At 43.2% G+C, this 20,619-nt stretch overlaps 1 protein-coding gene across 3 annotated transcripts in view; it reads right to left on the bottom strand.

The window, feature by feature from the left end:
- Nucleotides 1-8,817: 8,817 nt before the first annotated feature.
- GRAMD2B (GRAM domain containing 2B) overlaps nucleotides 8,818-20,619 on the bottom strand; it is a 105,719-nt gene continuing 93,917 nt past the window's right edge. For all 3 annotated transcript variants that reach the window (XM_082380720.1, XM_082380721.1, XM_082380719.1), the window contains 6 exons: nucleotides 18,569-18,680; nucleotides 17,787-17,909; nucleotides 17,091-17,178; nucleotides 16,079-16,183; nucleotides 13,470-13,563; nucleotides 8,818-10,067 (listed from right to left, as the gene is read on the bottom strand). In XM_082380720.1, coding sequence (XP_082236846.1) covers nucleotides 10,026-10,067; nucleotides 13,470-13,563; nucleotides 16,079-16,183; nucleotides 17,091-17,178; nucleotides 17,787-17,909; nucleotides 18,569-18,680 — 564 coding nt within the window. In that variant the 3' untranslated portion in view covers nucleotides 8,818-10,025. The remainder of the gene's footprint in view (nucleotides 10,068-13,469; nucleotides 13,564-16,078; nucleotides 16,184-17,090; nucleotides 17,179-17,786; nucleotides 17,910-18,568; nucleotides 18,681-20,619) is intronic.

The raw sequence follows: 20,619 nt of genomic DNA, 5'->3' as shown, positions 1-20,619 counted from the left end.
GGTGCGTGGGCCTCTCACTATCGCGGCCTCTCTTGTTGCGGAGCACAGGCTCCAGATGCGCAGGTTCAGTAGTTGTGGCTCACGGGCCTAGTTGCTCCGCGGCATGTGGGATCTTCCCAGACCAGGGCCCAAACCCGTGTCCCCTGCATTGGCAGGCAGACTCTCAACCACTGCGCCACCAGGGAAGCCCTGGGGCTTTTTCTTGTTCCTTTTATTTTGGAACACACTCCTCTGTCACCTCTTTCTTTCTTTCTTTCTTTCTTTCTTTCTTTCTTTCTTTCTTTCTTTCTTTCTTTCTTTCTTTCTTCCTTCCTTCCTTCCTTCCTTCCTTCCGTCCTTCCTTCCTTCCTTTTTTCCTTCCTTCCTTCCTTCCTTTCTTCCTTTCTGCCTTGGGTCATTGTTGCTGTGCGTGGGCTTTCTCTACTTGCGGCGAGTGGGGGCTACTCTTTGTTGCGGTGCACGGGTTTCTCATTGCGGTGGCTTCTCTTGTTGCGGAGCATGGGCTTTAAGGAGTGTGCGCTTCAGTAGTTGTGGCTCGTGGGCTCTAGAGCGCAGGCTCAGTAGTTGTGGCACATGGGCTTAGTTGCTCTGCGGCATGTGGGATCTAGTTCCCGGACCAGGGCTCAAACCCATGTCCCCTGCATTGGCAGGCGGATTCTGAACCACCGCGCCACCAGGGAAGCCCCTGTCGCCACATTTTGCCTATTTCTCTGTTTTTATTTCTATGTGTTAGGTGGATCAGTTACATTTCCTGATCCTAGAGAAGTGTCCTTATGTAGGAGACATCCTGTGTTAAGGAGTGTGCGCTTCAGTAGTTGTGGCTCGTGGGCTCTAGAGCGCAGGCTCAGTAGTTGTGGCACATGGGCTTAGTTGCTCTGCGGCATGTGGGATCTAGTTCCCGGACCAGGGCTCAAACCCATGTCCCCTGCATTGGCAGGCGGATTCTGAACCACCGCGCCACCAGGGAAGCCCCTGTCGCCACATTTTGCCTATTTCTCTGTTTTTATTTCTATGTGTTAGGTGGATCAGTTACATTTCCTGATCCTAGAGAAGTGTCCTTATGTAGGAGACATCCTGTGGGGCCCAGCAGCACACTCCCTTCAGGTCACCAGATTAATATGCTCTAGGGTTGCCCCGTGTTGGCTGCATGGGCCCATCTGCCACGGTGTGGCTGACTACTGTTAGTGCCCTGGTAGGCAGGGCTGGCCCCTGGTCTGGTTGGCTGCCAGGCCCTGCCTCATACAAAAGCTGCCGGCCTGCTGGTGGGGCAGGGTCATGGCATTGCTGGCTGCACATCTCAGGGAGCCCTGGGGTTGGTGCTGGCCTACTGGTGGACAGGGCTGGGTCCAGGGGCAAGTGGCTGTGCAGCCTAGGGTTTCCAGGACAGGTGCTGACCAGCGGGTGGGCAGATAAGCCCTGATGCTAATAGGCTGGAGAGGACTCCAAAAGGGCACTTTCCAGAACCAGTGTCCTTGTCATAGAACAGGCTTCTCAAAATGGCTGCTGTCAGTATTTATGTCCCTAAGGGGAGTCCCGTTTGCCTCCTGCTGCTCTGGGAGGCTCTCCAAGATGAGCAAGTGGGTCTGATCAGGCTCCTTTCAGATTACTGCCTCTGTGTTGGGTCTCTGAGCATGTGCGATTTTGCATGAGCCCTTTAAGAGTGGACTTTGTTTCCTATAGCCCTCTGGCTCTTCCAAAAGTAAGCCCCTCTGGCCTTCAAAACCAGAGGTTCTGGGGACTTGTCTTCCTGGTGCAGGACCCTGGGCTGGGGAGCCCAATGCAGGGGCTCAAAACCCTCACTCTTTTGGGAAAACCTCTGCAATTGTGATTATCCTCCTGTTTGTGGATTGCCTATCTAGGGATGTGGACCTTGACTATACTGCATCTCCACCCCTCCTACCAATCTCATTGTGGTTCCTTCTTTATATCTTTGGTTGTGGAAAATCTCTTCTGCTAGTCTTCAGGTTGTTTTCATCAATAGTTGCTCTGTAAATAGTTGTAATTTTGGTGCACCCATGGGAGGAGGTGAGCTCAGGGTCTTCCTACTCTGCCATTTCATCTGAGGCTAGCAAACTTTTAACCTTCATTTAGGCTCCATGCAGAAATGGAAGATCTAGTTCTGATTGGAGCCAGTCATGTTCTTTCCTTCCCTGGCTAAATCCTTCTTCTGGAGTGTACAATTTGATATAGAGATTCTTCTTTTGGAGACTACAACTTGACATAGTTGGATTACCACCCAATTTAATACTCTGTCTCTCAAATGTAGAAATGAATCAATTGCTCAGAAAGGTTTACAGTTGCTTCATATGACTGCCAGTCACACAATTGGCATGACAATATGATTACATGATTATATGACAGTGAAAGAACTGGCAAAACTCAGAACTTACTGCTGCAGATTTTAAATGTTTGCAACCTAAAATCAAAACCATAAAGTTAAATTTAAAGAGCATTTAAGAAAATTAAATATATACCTTAAGTAGTACTAACAAGATAGAGCCCATACCTATTTTAGTTACCAAAGGTTAAAAAAATTTATGGGGAGATGTAAGTAGAAATCACCCAGTATTTCATTTCTAGTGAATCCCTCTTCCTCCTTGTTACTTAGTTTTCTTTACTCCAGGGTGGCTTCTGGATTTACACAGCATTTTATTCTGTTCAGCAGCCACTCGGATTTGATTGTGCAATCAGTACTCTGCCTTCATTTTTCTTCTGTCAGTAAACTACCTCTCTGGAGCCATCAAATTGGGTCACGTATACTTACCTGTAAAGCCGACAGCACATCACATCCTCCACGCAACGTTACACAGATCAACCGTGTCAGAGCCCCAGCATCATCACGTGACTGCTGTTCTTATTTCTTCGTTTAGCAAGAAATGGCTTAATTTCCCCGTGGGTGGCTTTAACCTTTGAATGGAAATTGCCACAGCCTTAAAAAAGAGGGGATGTGCAGTGGAAGAGATGCACATTGCTCACTCACCACTGCTCTCCCCTAAAGTGGTCAGCAGAACCATTCAATGCCAAGCAATCTAGGAAACTTCTTCATACCCCCCTGACAGCTGACTGGCTTGGACTGAGTTCCTAACTGGGCATCCACTTAATAAACAGCATTTTAACAAGTCCAATGCTGATGCGGAGGCAGACCGGAAACTGTGAATATCTCTATTTTTTTCAAAGGGCAGCTCTAAGAACTAGAGTCCTTGTTCAATCTAAAATAGCCCTTTCAGATTTTAATCTTTAAATAGAGAATAAATATCATCATGAAGTTTTGTTCTGGGTTCCACCTCACAAACTTCCCCTCACCAAGGATGCCCCAGCTGAGTGCCTAACCTGGCAACAGCCTTCCATAGAGTGTCATTCCTCTGTGGCCATCCACTTGGTGGCAAGACTATTGCTTGGGACCTCTTCCAGCATGGAGGGGAAAGATTTCTCTTTGGAATAGATATGTGTTCTAGATATTGATCTGCCTTCCTTGTCCATAATGTTTCTGCCTTACTCACCATCATGGTGACTTCACTACACACCACATTGCTTCTGATCAAGAAGCTCATTTCACAGCACAAGAATTTCAGCAGAGGGCTAGTGCCCACAGAATCCACTGGTTTTTACCACATACTCCATTGCTTAGCAGCTGCTGGCTTAATAAGACAGTGACATGGCCTCGTGAAGGCCTTGTTAGGCTACCAGTTAGGAGAGACACCCTGAAAGCATGGGGTTTTATTTTACAGGATGAAGAAACCAACACATGTGTGCCTGTGCTATAGGCAGGGGTCCAAGAGTCGAGGTTGGAGTTAGGAGTAGCTCCTTACACTATTATGGCTAATAATCTACTTATGGGAGTCTTGCTTCCCATCCCTGCCATTTTGAGCTCTGCTGGTTTGGAGGTGTTGATTCCTAACGGACAAATGTTTCAATTGAATTGGAAGCTAAGACTGCCAAATATCTCTTGGTTTATTAAAGCCATTGAACCAACATGGAACCACCACCGCTACCACCACCACAACTAACAACAAAGGGGGGTGGGGAGGAAGAAGAGAGAGAGAGAAAGGCTCTGGGAATTCAGACCCTTCAGGAATAAAGATTTGGGTCACCTCGCCAGGTAAAGAATTGTGACCAGCTGAGGTTCTTTCTGAGGGCAAAGAAAAGATGAAGTGGGTAGTGGAAGATGGAAGAAGATTATAAATATATCTTTGTGATTAGTTACAGAAATGAAGACTAGAGCAGCTATGCATATTTTCTTCCTTTCTTCGTGTGTGTATATATATGTATGCATTTGTATGATATGTATTATAAATTTGTTTATAGTAACAATTTTCTTCTTTTCTCTTTTCCTTCCCTTTATTTTTTATTATTTTTTAAAATTTTATTTATTTATTTATTTATTTATGGCTGCATTGGGTCTTCATTGCTGCGTGCGGGCTTTCTCTAGTTGTGGTGAGCAGGGGCTACTCTTCATTGAGGTGCGCGGGCTTCTCATTACGGTGGCTTCTCTTGTTGCGGAGCATGGGCTCTAGGTGCGCGGGCTTCAGTAGTTGTGGCACGTGGGCTCAGTAGTTATGGCTCGTGGACTCCAGAGCGCAGGCTCAGTATTTGTGGTGCTTGGGCTTAGTTGCTCTGCGGAATGTGGGACCTTCCTGGACCAGGGCTCGAACCCGTGTCTCCTGCATTGGCAGGCGGATTCTTAATCACTGTGCCACCAGAGAAGTCCCTCCTTCCCTTTAATATTCTACTCAAGTTTTGTTGGAGGCTAACTTTACAATTTAGTCACTAGAGAATAGAATATTCAGATGGCACTGTGACCAAATTTGAGGAATAATTAAAAATAATTAATTTTATTAATTTATTTTAATTATTATTTTATTTTTAATTAAAACTCTTTGGGGAGCTCTGAATTCATTATTTTTCCCATTCTTGGTCCAATTACACCTAGAAATGGCCCCTAGAATTATAAGACCAGGAGACAGGGCCAGGCACCAGGGAGAGGAGAAGGAGGCGGCTGGCAGTGCTGGAGTCCTGGGGAAGGGGCCACTCCTTCTTCAGGCAGGAGTTAGGACAGGTACAGGTGCAGGATTGCCTCTGCCGCTTCAGCTAGTTGGCTGCCTTCCTCACACCCTCCCTGAGGGCAGGGGACGGGTCACTGGGATCTCCCTGAAGCAGGGTGTGCACCCCATCCCGGTAACCCTGCAGAGCTGCAGGGTAGGTGCTTGCCTTCTCCTCCCGCAGCCCTGGGTGATGAGCTCTGTAGCTTGGCTCAGAAAGGTGGGGCGGGCCCTCCTTCCTTTTCCTCTCCTTGCCTTCCTGTTTCCCAAGGTCCCTGATCCAGCCTTTAGGACTCTGCATCAATGCCAACTCACTTATGCAGGTAGGACTGAGGCCTGAGCCTTCTTCCTTGGAAAAGGAGTCCAAGAGGGCAAGTGCAGCCTTGGTGTGTGGGGCTTGGCAGGGGCACGGGACGCCTCCTTGGTGCTCCCACAGTTAAAGATGGCAGGTCTGGATGGTGAGGGCGTGGCGTGGGGGATGGTCCGTTGGCACCTCCAACACGTCGATGCCCCTCCTCTCCACGCCCCTCCTTTCTGCGGGGCAGCCGCTGGTGCGACCAGGACTCATCAAGGCCCCAGGGCCCGGGCTCATCGAGGGGGCGGTATGGGGATCAGAGAGGTTGGCAGGATGTGCAGGTCTCTGGACACTTCGGAGGACCATGTCACCTCCCCACCCCGGAAGAACTCCTTGAGTTGGGGGCTGTCGAGCGCGGAGATGTGCACCGTGAAGCGAACCAAATCCTCAGCCCCCTTTCGAGGCTTCTTGATCACTGAAGCTTTGAACCGCCAAACACCTGTGCACGGGGAGGGGCGGGACCCGGGGGAAGCAGGGAACTCGTGGAGGAAGCGGAAGAGGTTGGGTGGGGGTTGTAGGCCGGGTCTCCAAGCAGCTTGCGGAAGATGCTGAATCGCAGAGATGGATACAACCAATGTTGGGACTTTGCATCTCATCATTTTCAGGTAAGAATGAGACTGTCTTCCTTTGTATGAAGTAGAGTGGCGTCTCGTTAGACACAGAGTCGTGTTTCTTGTTGCGTGAGAGTTCGAACATGTATCGAAAGGCTGTGTATGGATGCTGCGTAGCCCACGGGGTGGCTAGTAGCCAGTATTAAGGGATTCTCTCTCAGCTTGAAGCCCTCCCTTCTAGACTGCCTTGCGACGCTAAGGTTGCAACACTTAAAACCGTATTGATGTTTTGCCAGCTGTTCCCTGTTAGATTCCGCTAACAAGGGGCCCTAGCGAGAGACCGTGCGCTGAACGGGAAGAAGGGATTGCTCCTTTCTGTTTACTCCCTCAGAGCTGCTAAACTTCTTCCTGTTACAGTGAGTGTCGCCTTATCCTCACTTCTTCGGCGTGGCACTGGCAATTTCTTTCTGGAGCAGCAGCTGGATGTAGTTTGCAGTTGACCCACTATTTGCAGAACCAGCCTCATTACGCCCCCTCTGAGACATTAGCGCCACCTGACGTGCCCCTTCTGCAGAGGGCAGAGTTTCAGCTCCACCCAGCCCCTCCCCAGCTTTTAAGCTTGGGTAGTTTCAGCCACTTGGCTCTTGTTCCCTCCAAACCTGAGTTTGCTACTTCCCTGCTATCTTTGTGTTCTGATTCCCTTTACTGTCACTGTTACCGAACCAAACTTGGGTCTGCTTGCCCGCGTGCAGTAAAGCCAATCTACTGACACACCACACGGGGTCGTGGTGAAGGAAAGTGCAGTGTTTATTGCAGGCCAAGCAAGGAGTCCACGCAGCTAGTGCTTAAGAGGCCCAAACTCCTTGAAGGCTTTCAGGGAAAGGTTTTTAAAGACAGGGTGAGGGAGGGGGTCATGGGGTGTGTGATCAGCTCCTGGCCATTCTTCTGATTGGCTGGTGGTGAGGTTAATTGGGAGTCACTATCATCAACCTTCTGTTCCAACAGGTCTGGGGTCTGCGTGTTTGTGGGCAGCACACAATTAACTTCTTCCACCTGGTGGGGGTTTCAGTATCTGCAAAACAGCTCAGAGGACCTGGCTCAATATTATCTATAGCCCTTGAGGGGAAACTAAAGGTCCTTCACTTTGTTTAATGTTTAAAGTATTATTATTTTGTCTTGCTTGACTGTTTTCCCTTATTTCTGCATTTTCTCACTTCTCTGATTAAAGTTACTCTTTGGAACTCGGGGAAGGCCTAGGAGGCTAAGGTTTTTCTACAGACAAGAAGCAGGCAGAGGACGTGGGGGGGGGCATGTGGGGGGGTGTCTTTTATGGGAAGGCACCATAGAGCCCTGTTCAGTTATAACACCAAGTTAACAGTTTTCTTTTTAATTGGAGTATAGTTGATTTACAATGTTGTGTTAATTTCTGCTGTACAGCAAAGAGATTGTTATATATAATTCTTTTATGTTTTCCATTATGGCTTATCATAGGATATTGAATATAGTTCCCTGTGCTATGCAATAGGACCTTGTTTTTATCCATTTTATATATAATAGTTTGCATCTGCTCATCCCAACCTCCCACTCCATCCCTCCCCCAGCCCCCTCCCCCTTGGCAACCACAAGTCTGTTCTCTATGCCAGAGTCTGTTTCTGTTTCATAGATAGGTTCATTTGTGTCATAATTTAGATTCCACATATAAGTGATATCATACGGTATTTGTCTTTCTCTTTCTGACTTCACTTAGTATGATAATCTCTAATTGCATCCATGTTGCTGCAAATGGCATTATTTCATTCTTTTTTTTAAGGCTGAGTAGTATTCCATTGTATATATGTACCACATCTTCTTTATCCATTCATCTCTCGATGGACATTTAGGTTGTTTCCATGTCTTGGCTATTGTGAATAGTGCTGCTATGAATATCGGGGTGCATGTATCTTTTTGGATTATAGTTTTGTCTGGATATATGCCCAGGAGTGGGATTGCTGGATCATATCATAATTCTATTTTTAGCTTTCTGAGGAACCTTCATACTGTTTTCCATAGTGGCTATACCAACTTGCATTCTCATCAACAGTGTAGGAGGGTTCCCTTTTCCACATCCTCTCTATATGCTTACCTTTTTAATGCTATTTTCTATGCCATTTTTTGACAATGCCATTCTAAATAGTGTCATAATTTAAGTGCTCTGCTATTGAATAGTCTCTAATATTTTGCTGTTAAGGCTTCAAAGAGTATTCGTGTATATAAATCCTTGACTAGATCTCTGCTTATTGCTCTGGTATAAATTCCTGGATAGCAGATTACTAATTCAGTGAAATTTGAACCATTTAAAGGAGCGTCACACAGTTGTAAAATTTCTCTCCAGAGGTGGCTGACCCACTCTTGAATCTCTAATGGGTTTTAACTATAAAGCATTGACATAGAACTTGTATAAAAACGGACTGTCAGACATGCAAATATTTTAAGAAATAATGAATATGGTTCCTATTAAGAGAGTATACAATTTGCCTCACATGGCCATGTGCTTTAGAAACTTTGTAACATTTAATTCTCACAATGACACTTTCCCCTGGTACTTTTATCCTCATCAATAAAATGTGGGAAAAGGACAAAATATTTTGCTTACGGTCACATAACTCATAAAATGAGGACCCAGGAATCAAGCATTGGTTTTCTTATTTCACAGTTCATTTTTCTTTCCCCTATATCATTGCAACCCAAGAACTTAAATCAATCAGTTTTTCAGAAGTGAATACTTGGGAGGAAAGACGTATGGGTGAGTTGGAAGTAGTAGAGAGGAGGTGAGAAGCAGTTAAAAAGCATATTGTCTCTGTTAAAAGAATTTACAAACTGACAAAATACAGCGTTGGCAGGGCATTTTAACCAATGAGTATTTATTAAAAGCTAGGGGTGCACCAGGCACAATTCTTGTCCAGTAGGCTAACAAATACAAATGATGTAACCAATTTACTTATTAGCTTATCTGATTAAACAAAATACATTTCATAGAAATGATTATAAAATGCATCATAAACAGAATATCTTTTATATTACAGATATTAGGGTACCTAAATAATTATTAATAAAAACCAGCCAACCCATATGGTAAATAGAAGTTAGCAAAACCACTAGTTAAATATTTTAGTCAGCAAAAGAGAAAAGCATGCTATCATCATGCTGAGATGGGCTTCAGCATTAATTACAGATATCCTATTTCAAAACACACACAGTCCACCTACAATCTTAAAAATGCAGTGTTTTTCATCCTGCATCAAATCACTATCATACTTTTTGGTTTAAAGATTAGTTTTGGTTTCAAAGTAAGTTAATTTAGTACTTCAGTCTCATGTCTCACAAATTCTTGACCTGGGGTGGGTGAGAATCAGTCCTATTAGTTATTAGAGGAACAAAACATAAAATGAGATAGTTTAATCCACTTTGCCCGATATTCTTGCCAATACTCAACTGAGAAGTTAAGATATACAAGTGACTTAAACCAGAACATAACAGCAGAAGGGAAAAAACCAAAAACTAAAATGTTATTTGTTTGAAGCAAGTCTGTCCATTAGGGCTTTTTTGTTTCTTTTTGTCTTTTGGGAGAGTCATGGCAAATTCTTTAAAGGATCCTATCGAGTTTGTTGGCACACCATATATCCCTTAGTTTGAAGGTTGGTTAAGAGGGGTGTACAGGAGAGAAAAGGCAGGTGGGTAGGACTGAAAAGGCATGGAGTGGAGGAATATGTCAGTATCGCTGACACAGTCACGATAACCCACTGAACCACAATCGTCCAAGTCCGCCAGGCCCTTCCTGAGACCTCCAGAGATAGATCTGTTTTCTTCAGACAGCAGCCCTTAAAACTTCCTCAGAGAGTCAAGGTCAAATTTTATTGCACAGGAACCAAAATTATTCCCCTTCCCCCCTTTCCTGAGCTGGAGACCTCCAAGGGCAAGCATGGCTGGGGCTGCCCATCTGCTCGCTTCTCTGGCCAGCAGGGAGCGCTCCACCAGAATGCCTGGGGAGCACCTACTTCAAGGGAAGTGCGAGGTATTGCATTGGTCCAAGCTTCTGGCTGGTCAGTCACCATTCTCAAGTAGCTTTTGTAAGTTGTTTTGTATCTTGAAGTAAGAGAAAAGCTCCTGTTATTACACAGAATGGAGTATATTAAGGGCATATTTGCTATGGTCTATATAATGCTTGAGCTTAATCTATTTATTCTATCTTGAATAAAAAGCTACACATGGGTTAAATTTAGATCAGGCAAATAAATGCATGACTGTGGCATAGAATTCTGTTTGACAAACCACTTTAAAATGAAAAAAGATGATAGGCTAAAAATGAAAGAGTGGCACAAAGATGAAAATGTCCGTAGAGACTAAGAGAAACAGAACAAAAGCCCTGGCAACACCAGGTGTGACCCAAATGCATTCAGAGACAATGGGAAACCGGGCTTGACAAAGCCCATGTGATGGTCTGAATCAGACAAACACCACAAATAATGTTTAACACTCCTATTAGATATAACATTTCCCACGGACCCTGCCTATCTGTGGATCTTAAGACCACAGTATAGTGTTGGGCATTGAAAATGTGCTTGGTAAATGTTTGTTGGGTAAATGAACTTTAAAGAATTCAGAGCAAGGAATTTTCAAGAATCAATACTGTGAGGGAGTAGGGAACCCTGTGGAACAAAAGAAAGAGAACATAGTCTTCTTTTGGAAGAACATTCTGTGATGTCCTAGAGGCATACACAGGATAAGTGGAGAGGAAGAGATCTAATCAGTATGTGCCAGGAACATCGTGTGTGCTCACCTTGACCACACACCACCACACACAGAGGCAGGTTTTATACACGAAGCTAAGGGCCAGAGATGTTACGTAACAAGACCAGTCACACAGTAAGTGGCAGAGTAGGGAAGAGAACAGACATCTGACTCCAAAGTTCATGCTCTTTCTTCTGCACTGCTCCACCATTAATGCCATTCCCAGTACTAAGAAAATAAGTATTTACTTCTTTACCTGTAAAAGACGTTGCCTTCATCCCCCAAATTCCTACTTCATATCTTCCCTACCTTCCCACAGGACCAAAGATGAATGGAAAAGCAGGAGTGGGAAGGTAGAGAAAGAAATGAAATAAAAGACTGATATCCAAAATATTTAAAACACCTACAAAGACAAAAACCCCAAAAGTAAAACAAAGGAGATAAATGGGCAATTTACAGAAGGAATATCACAGAAGGAAATCCATATGGCCAATATATATATGAAACGATGCTCAACCGCAGTAGTAATTAGGAAAATGCAAATACAAACCATAATGAGATTGGACTTAGATTAGGAGGTAGGAGGGGGTCAGAATGGCCTAATGATGCCCATCTTAGAGAAATTGAGGAGACGTTTGAAGCTAGACTAGTTAGTTAGTTGACAAAGTCCTGCGTAATCTATCAGTGGCAAGTAAAAAGGATGACTGAAAGGGCAGTGATGCCATGAACAGAAATGGGGAAGTTACAAGTGGGCAGATCAGGAGGCTGAGACATGACCAGTCCCTGCAGGAGAGTAGAAGGAAGTTGCTGGTACTTAGTAGAAAGAGCTGAGACCTGGCTCAGACTTTCCCGCAGCACACAGCTGCTGTCCCCCGCCCATGCGCTGCTGTGTTACTACCAGCTTCCCTTGGGGGGGGGGGTGGATGCTTGGGGGTGCAGACCTAGCAACAGCACATGGGTGTGGCCTGGTGACTATTTTTATACTAAGATGCCTATGAGCAATGTGTGCAACTTATGACTTTTTACAACTTCAACACATGCATTTTGACCCTAAATCCCCTCTTCCCTGCTTCTGCTTTGGGACACAGGTTTCTGCTGGTACTATAGGCCTCCTGGCCAAGTAGCTGGGCTCTGCACAAGACATGGCCAGCTGTCTGCCTGTTGTGGACGAGCTCTCCTGTTTTCCTGTCCCTCATTACAGAAAGTGGTGTCCCAGCCGGGCCCGGCAGGGGAGTGGGAAGAAATGCACAGGAGGGCAGCAGGGTTCCGTGTGCGTCCAGTCCAAAGAACACCATTGTGTGCCAGAGTGAACGAGAGAGAAAATTACCACCCCATTCCCTAGGTCAGCATGGAAGCCAAACATTTCTAAGCATTTCATCAAAAAAATTTTATCTTCAATTCTTAGCAACTGACATTTTAGAAAGGAAAACAGTTCTGGTTGCTGTCCCATACCTTCTCTAGCTTGATTGTGGATTTAAAAGAGAAATTTTCCAAGCTTGCCCACCAATACAATGATTCAGTGGGAATTATCTGTCATGCCTCGGTTTAGAACAGAAGTATGCAGACTCCTTTGCTCTCCATACTTCAGTGGTTAAATGCTAGATACCAGTTAGTATTGCAAGACAAGCATAATTTGACTCATTTGTATTTCATGTTTCTTCCCAAGTGAGTATAACTGCACTATTGTGGAAAGCCACCAAATACTTGGCATTTGTGGCAGCAATTCGAATTGAACAACTCACTCTAAACCTTTCCTTTAAGGATAAGGGTCAAAATAAAGCATGAGACAGGGACAGACATGCTGAAAGGAGAAATAAGAAATGTTAACTAGGTTTGGGCTTCCCTGGTGGCGCAGTGGCTGAGAATCTGCCTGCCAATGCAGGGGACACGGGTTCGAGCCCTGGTCTGGGAAGATCCCACATGCCGCGGAGCAACTAAGCCCGTGAGCCACAACTACTGAGCCTGCGCCTCTAGAGCCTGTGCTCCGCAACAAGAGAGGCCACGATAGTGAGAGGACCGCGCACCGTGATGAAGAGTGGCCCCCACTTGCTGCAACTAGAGAAAGCCCTTGCACAGAAACGAAGACCCAACACAGCCATAAATAAATAAATAAATAAATTAATTAATTAAAAAAAAAAAAAAGAAAAGAAATGTTAGCTAGGTTTAACTCTGGGGATATTTCTGGGTGCCTACCTTCTCCTGTTCACCTCCCTATTCAGTGGCCTTATCCCCCAGGCCTAAGGTTGGATTCTGAGGAGCAGTAAAAGCAGAGGGCTTCGAAGCACAACTTTGGAGTCAGACCTGGTTCAAATTCCAGTTCTGCCAACTTTCTGGGTGTGTCTCCTGGAGCAAGTTCACTTGAAACTTGGCTTCTTTCGTCAGGTGGGAACAATGGCATGTATCATAGAGAGACTGAATGCAATTATTTTCTGTATGGCGACAACCAGCCTGGGTGGAGCTGGGGGCTGCCCTCTCTGCTTGGGGGCACTCCCTACCGTGCCCCTCCCCGAGCCCTGCGTCACCCGAGACTTACCATTGGGCCCTATGGCACAGAGAATGATCTCTAACCAAGTGGGAAAACCACAAGGTCAACCAACAAGGAAGATGAGGTTGGAACGTATTTCTCAGTGGAAAATCCCCTGGCTGCGTATGGTCATTTAGGTGGCCTGTTGCACAGCCATGCGTGTGTAAGCCCTGCCCTGTGGCAGTGGACAGGCACTACTGCGACACCCCCAACCCAGGAAAGAGACCTGTCACCTTTTCTAGTCTCATTATGTTGGCTGTAAGCTCTCGGCACAGGACCTCCACATTTAACTGTACGTGCGACCCTGGGCTGGATGGTGCTGTCTGTCTGTAAGAACACAGAGAAGAATTACTGTGGGCAGGGATGGCAAAGAAAGAAGTGGAATGAACACATTTTAAATTTATCTGACCAGAAAACTAGGTTATAATAGAAGACAGTGTGCATTTACCTTGTTCACATCAGAAAGGCCCTGCAGTAATCCTCAACTTCAGACTAGATGTTTAGGGGACTAAGTCTTCAAAGCTTAGCTGGAAATCTGTTAAGCTATTTTTGTTTAAGTGGCTACATTGCGCCTCAGCTTCCAAACACATATCAGACAATTATTCTCAAGCATGCAGTTTCTTAGACTACTTTTACTAACTCCCGATACCCTCTCTCTGCCCACAACTGCACGCATTTGCAAGGCTTACTGCTCTTCTCAGTCATGTATGTACTGTTTTATAGGAGAAGCAACCATTTACACTAGAACTTTCATAACGTTTAGGAATGTCTTTAATCAAATTTCTGTTGATGTGTGACTTTTGCAGTTCCTTCTTTGAGACCTGCCATACAAACATAATTGCCCTTGTCTAGTAATATAACCGATGTATTCACTATTTACCACTTGACTGTTAAAGGCATGGGCTCTTACTCTGAGGTCCACTGGGGTCCTATACCAGCTAAAACTGTAGGAAATTTAGAGATGTATGTACATTTTCCCAGAGGGCTGCTCTAAAATCATTGATTAGATTTTCATGTTAAGGTTAAGAACCATGGTCTGCATCTCCTTTCCATTTCTTGGTTGTAATTTAATTTTAGATGTGAAGTTTTTAGATGGCATTGACTGGTCTAATTTATTTTACGTAGGATCCATTTTTGAGACATAGGTACTTGGTAACTTATCGATGATTATCTAAATATTAAGAAAGCAATCAGATGTTTTTCATTGAGTAGTACTGAAACAGTTTTTTCTTTGTCCTTGATCCATAGTATCAAAATCTTAGATCCCAAAAAGGAAACTGAATCTGAATCTTCTGATTTCTAAATGAGGTATCTGAGACCCAGAGTACTGATTTATCCACACGAAATTCTGACAATCCAGACCTTCCCATCATGGGTATTCCCTGACCTCACATAATATGTGATCTTTGTGATTTTCCCTTTAAATGGTTGTTTTTCAAATTGTATCTCCTCCTGGATTGATTATTTAAATAGTAGAATAAGTATTCCACTTGCCTTCCATTAGTGGAATTTCCCCCTCATCATCATCGTTAATTAAATGATAACAGGACATGAGGTACATTTTCCTAATAAAATCAACCCCTTATATGATAGTGAACTAATAGTTTGCAATAATGTAGAGCTACCTCCTAGCTCTAAGTGTATTATTAACATTTTGAACAACACGTGAGAGAGTAAGGGCAGGGTATGAATTTATCCCAAACCATTCATTAGACTTCTTATTACTGGTTCAAATGTATATTTATGGTTCAGAAATAATCTGTGTACCAGCATTGCATAAGCCATAGAACAAGACTTTTAGGTGACTATTAAGACTGTAAAGAAAGGTCCTAGAATTGTATAGTATAATAGTTATCAAAGTGTAGACCCCAGGCCAGCACCAGAAATTTGGAGAACGGGCCCTGCAATCCGTTTTACCAAGCCATCCAGATGATTCTGATACACACTGAAAATATCCTGACTCACTTCTCCGCTGTTCCTTATAAACAACCACTGGTGACTAGGTTTTTTTAGTCATATAGACCTGAAACCTGATTCTGTTAAAACTATTTCTCTGAGTCTCAGTTTCTTCATCTGTAAAATGGGAATAATAGCTATCTTATAAGGTTATGGTGAAGATATGAGAGGAAACTGTATCTGTGTGTGAGAGATCTACTGTAATAGATCTCTAGCACACAGTACTTACTCTGTAAAGAAATATCTCTACTTTTAAAACTTCAGGTAAAAGTATGCTTTAAACATGGAATACTTTATTTTACTTTTTAGGGAATGTGTCAAAATCCTCATGTAAATGGATTTAAAGGAAAGACCACTATGTCAATAGATTTAATTAGGTTAGGCATGTTAAAAATACTGTGGTAGAAAATCTTCACAGACACATTCAACTAATTACTAGTCACATGGATCTTTATAGTGGTCAAGAGTTTTGTAAATAAGTGAGTTCATACAAAGAGTTATACATGATGAAATGTGCCGAGTTACTTGAATTGCTTCTTTTCTATGAATGTCTTGACTCATTGCCATTGTACGAAGATAAACTTGACTATTTTAATAAATGGGCCAAGGTCACAACTGAGTCTTAGGATAAGAGAACAAGATAATGTAAAATTAGGCTTGTTTCTTGCCTTATCACTGGCGACACTATAGCAACTCAAGAACATGAAGAGTCAGGTCATTTATTTCTAGGACCCTCCTCATTACTTTCCATATCTACACTTAACAAAATGTCTCATACAGAATGTATCCTCAATTAATGCTTGCTAAGAAGGAGGCCAAGCTCAGGTCAAACATTATACTAATGTGAACAGCAAGCAGAAGACAGCACTGGAGGGAACTGTCTTACTCAGTCTGATGGGTGTCCACGATGGAGGTTAGTGACCCCAGCCGCTCCTCCAGAGAATTAATTCTGTATCTCATGTAGAAGGTCGAGATGATTAGTGCACAGACACTGGAAAGGGATAAAAGAGAAATTCCCAATAGGTTAGTGGCCAGGACCTGACTGATGTTCATAAAACAGTAACCTCAGAGGCAACACTGTACATTTGAGGCAAGGTATTTTCCAAGATAACTTGGCTACAGAGACTTCAGAAGTCTTTTTTTAACAGACTGATGCTTGCACCAAACTTTAGAACTAGAAGGATATTGAAAATTCTCTATTTCCTCAATTTACAAATAATGGCATTTCAGTAGTCTCACTCAAGGCCAGCCAACGTAGATTCCCGAGCTGGTGCTTCTCCTCCCACCAGGTACTGTCGAAGGCCCTGGCCAGCGAGTGTCCAGTCTGTGACTCACATTCTCTGCTTTATCTGGAAACCAAACTGCAGATCCTCCTTGGTTCTGAGGAACAGCCTAGAACTGGGTCAGGTTATTTTCAGAAGAACAACTGGCTAGAAGCTACAGGCTAGTTACAGGCTAGAAGCTGAGAGGGAACTTAAAAGAGTCAATGCCTAAGTTTTCAATAAAGGGGATGACATTTTCAAGTTGTTTGGGCCTCTATCCAGAGGACACGGGATAGATGGAAAAATAAACAACATGAACAAAGATGCTTCATAATTCAGGAAGCAATTTCCTAACTAAGAGTATCTACTCAGAACTTAGTCTTCTGCTGGATTTGGCATATTTCGCTTTTCCTTCCTTCCTTCTCACTATTTATTTAAATAAGAAGGGGATGAATATGAAAAGGTGACCTGAGTTTAAGAAAAAAGGTGTTGAAGTAGGAGACAAAAATGCCCCCCTAAAAGATTTGGGTCATATTAGAGGCAACTGAGATTCACAATGGCTCTTGGTAACGTGATGACATTATTCCTGTAGTGAAATGAATCATTAAGTCATTCATAATAAATACCCTTACTTACACAATTGCATAGAATATAAGAATATGGTGGAGAGTCGGACATTTCTGAGACTTTACTCTGGGTATGATTCCAATGGTTTCTGACTGACCTGTTGGGTGGAAAACAAAAAGCTTCTGTTTTAAAATGATAATACATCTCCTTCGCGCAGCAGTATCGCTATAGGGAAGAAGTACTTGAGAGACAGAATTATTTCCAGGTAATAAAAATCAGAGGAAATACTAACCAAAGCCTTTGCTTCTCATTTTAACCAGTAGTTACAATTCCTTCCCACATGTTGCATTCGATACATATCTATTGAGAGCCTTTTCTGTGCCAAGCATTGTGATGGAGTGACTGGTGAACAATACAGACCCCGTCCTTGATCTCCTACCAGTACAACTGGTAAGCAGTTATTATAATAATCAGTAAGTAATAATAAAATAACGTGAGTTTTACTGGTAATTTTTGAATCGCAATCTCAAAGTATTCAGAATAATGAAAGTTCTTCCACGAAGGCTGTTCACCTTTGTATGCCCCACAGTAAAGCATGGAACTGGGTACGGTTTGTTGAGTGAATAAATGAATTAACATGCCAAGACGTACAGCAGGAAGGGAGGGGGAGGGAATAGCAAAGGCAGTCATAAAGTGAAACATGAGGGCCCTTTAAAAGTTACAGGCAGATGCCCACCCCTGCCCCCCAAATAATCCATTCCTTACCATGCCCAGGGAGACTCTTGGCTTTTCCTTCAGGCACTCTGTTCACAAGGGCATCTGCCCGAGTTGGTTTTGCTTCTCCCTTGGAGACATTCAGAACTGTCTGGGATTCTGTCACATGGAAATCTACCAAGATGAAACGGGGCTGGGTAAGCTTTCTCCCCAGTGCATTTAAACACACAGGATCAACCACAAAGCAAATCAATCCCTTAATATGTATAATGGCCAAAGAATATAAATGGATCTTCTTACAAGCTGGTTGAGTGGTTTGGGGATGAAATCCAATGTTGAAGCAAATAAGAAATAAAATGATATAAGGGTAGTCTGTCCTTATCCCACTGACTCATGGGGACAATTCAGCTATAATAATTAATAATATTACTAAAGAAGAGGTAAGAAAATATTGCATGTTTCTGTCTTTCAACCACTCCAATATTATGTCTATTTAAGAGACTTTTTTTTTTTCTTTTTTGTCACACCATGTGGCTTGTGGGATCTTAGTTCCCCAACCAGGGATTGAACCTGGGCCCTCGGCAGTGAGAGCATGGAGCCCTAACCATTGGACCGCCAGGGAATTCCCAAAGAGACATTTGTTAAATGCGTATTACCACATAGGCAATTCCTTTTCCTTGAACTTTCAAACTACCCTTTGTTTAGAGTCCCTTCCTAATTGTTAGCTCAGAAAGTGTGTTGTTTTTTGGTTGGATTTGGTTTTGGTTTTTGGTTAAGCTAAGGATGTTTTGTGGAGAATTAAATTTCAGTAAAGATACAAAAATCTCCCAGACCTCGAGAGTTCTCAGATTCAGGAGTCTGGGATCCAGAACTGCTGTATCCTTCCATGTCTTGCCTTCTTTGCCGTACCACTCCATCCAGATCTGAGAATTCATCGTTGAAATCCTGAAGGGAAATAATGAAATGAAGAGAGAGGCCCATTTTCCTTTATTCAACAGACAGGACTTTGTAACCTCTAGGCCTTTCACTTAGGCCTGACCTACAAAAAATGGAAAAGAAGGAATGATTACCCCATACTACTGGGTTTCCTCAACAGATCACAGAGTATCTGGTTACTGATTTTTCTGGGCAGTTAGAATTCTGTTAACAAACAGTGGCCAACTCGTTTGAAACAACAAATGTCTAGGGAAAAAACTGGGATGCTGATGTTTGAAAAGCTTCTAGGGTAAAGCTAGAGAAGTCTCATTAGCATTTTGTAATGAGAAAAAGTGACCAAAACAGACATATACAAGACAAAAAAGTAGCTAGAAAGTTCTAGATGCATGTTCTAAATGCAGAGAAAGGTTTTTCTCAAATTATAGTTTTAAAAAGGTATTGGAAATAGAAAAGGGAAAATGGCTTTAGCAAATTAGACACCGAAAGGAAAGTTTTAGCTTTTTTCTTCCCTCGAACAAATCAAAACAGGGTCAGTAACATTACTTCTAAATGACAAAAGGGTGAGAGAGGAGTGAGGAGTCGGGGGGAAAAAGCAGGCTGTTTTTACTGTGTATCCCACGTGTTCCCCAAAGTGCTTAGGAAATGAAGAGACAAGACGCGTAACTAAAATGTCTCGGTGAAGGTACAATTCGGCGAGCTTTTCACAATTTATTTAGCTGCCAAGTGAAGGAGAGGAGACATATCTTGTAAGCAAATTACCAGCCTTTCACCTTCAACTAGCTGCCTCTTGATCATTTCAATAGTCATTTCAATTTCATGCAAGAATTTATAGGGGAAGGAAAATTTTAAAATTCAAGTCTCCTCAATTTAATAATTATTAATTGAACACCCACTACGGGTCAGGCAGTATGCAAGGCTCCACACACATATGACTGCACCTGATCTTCATAGCCACGTCAGGAGCCTGGCATTTTACTGGATGAGGAAGCTGAGTCAGAGCAGTTAAAGAGCTTGCCCCATGCCATAGCTCAGCTGGGTGGAACCCAGATTTGAAACCATGGTTGAGGGATTCCAAATCATTAAGTGTTTCATTCTATTTTGTACTGTTTCTCACTATTTTTTAAGGTAGATTTTTTTTAAAAAAATTGGGATAAAATTCACCAGTTTAAGTATACAATGTAGTGGTTTTGAGAATAATTACATTGTCGTACAACCATCACCACTGTCTTATTTCACAATACGTCCATCTCCCCCCAGAAGGAAACCCTTTACCCGTTAGCAGTCACTCCCAATCCCGTCCCTTGGCAACCACTAATGCATTTTCTGCCCATATGGATTTGTCTATTCTGGACATTTCATATACATGGAATCATACAACATGTGGCCTTTTGTGTCTGCCTTCTTCTACTTAGCATAATGTGTTCAAGGTTCGTCCATGTTGTATTATGTATCAGTAGTTCTTCATTTTTATGGTCAAATAATATTTCACTGTATGGATATATGACATTTGATTTATCCATTTATCAGCTGATGGCTATCAGGATTGCTTCCACATTTTGGCTATGATGTATAATGCAGCTATGAACATTCTGGTTTAAGTCTTTGAACACGTTTTCAATCCCTGTACTTTTTAACAGCTCTCAAAACAAAAAAAAGATTTGTAGGGCTTCCCTGGTGGCACAGTGGTTAGGAATCCACCTGCCAATGCGACAAGAGAAGCCACCGCAATGAGGAGCCCACGCACCGCAACGAAGAGTAGCCCCCACTCGACGCAACTAGACAAGGCCTGTGCGCAGCGACGAAGACCCAATGCAGCCAAAAATAAATAAATAAAGTTAAAAAAAAAAATTGTAGATGTTGAAACTCTGGGCTCATACCGCTTCACCAAAGGTATTAAAATTAACGATTATCAATTTGGGAACAACCATTTGAACAACACGGCTAGGAC

This window comes from Balaenoptera borealis (assembly GCF_965194805.1).
Source record: "Balaenoptera borealis genome assembly, chromosome: 2".
In the NCBI taxonomy this organism is placed as follows: Eukaryota; Metazoa; Chordata; class Mammalia; order Artiodactyla; family Balaenopteridae; genus Balaenoptera; species Balaenoptera borealis.
Note: the sequence above shows the minus strand (reverse complement) of the source record. Positions and strands in the feature narration are given on the sequence as shown.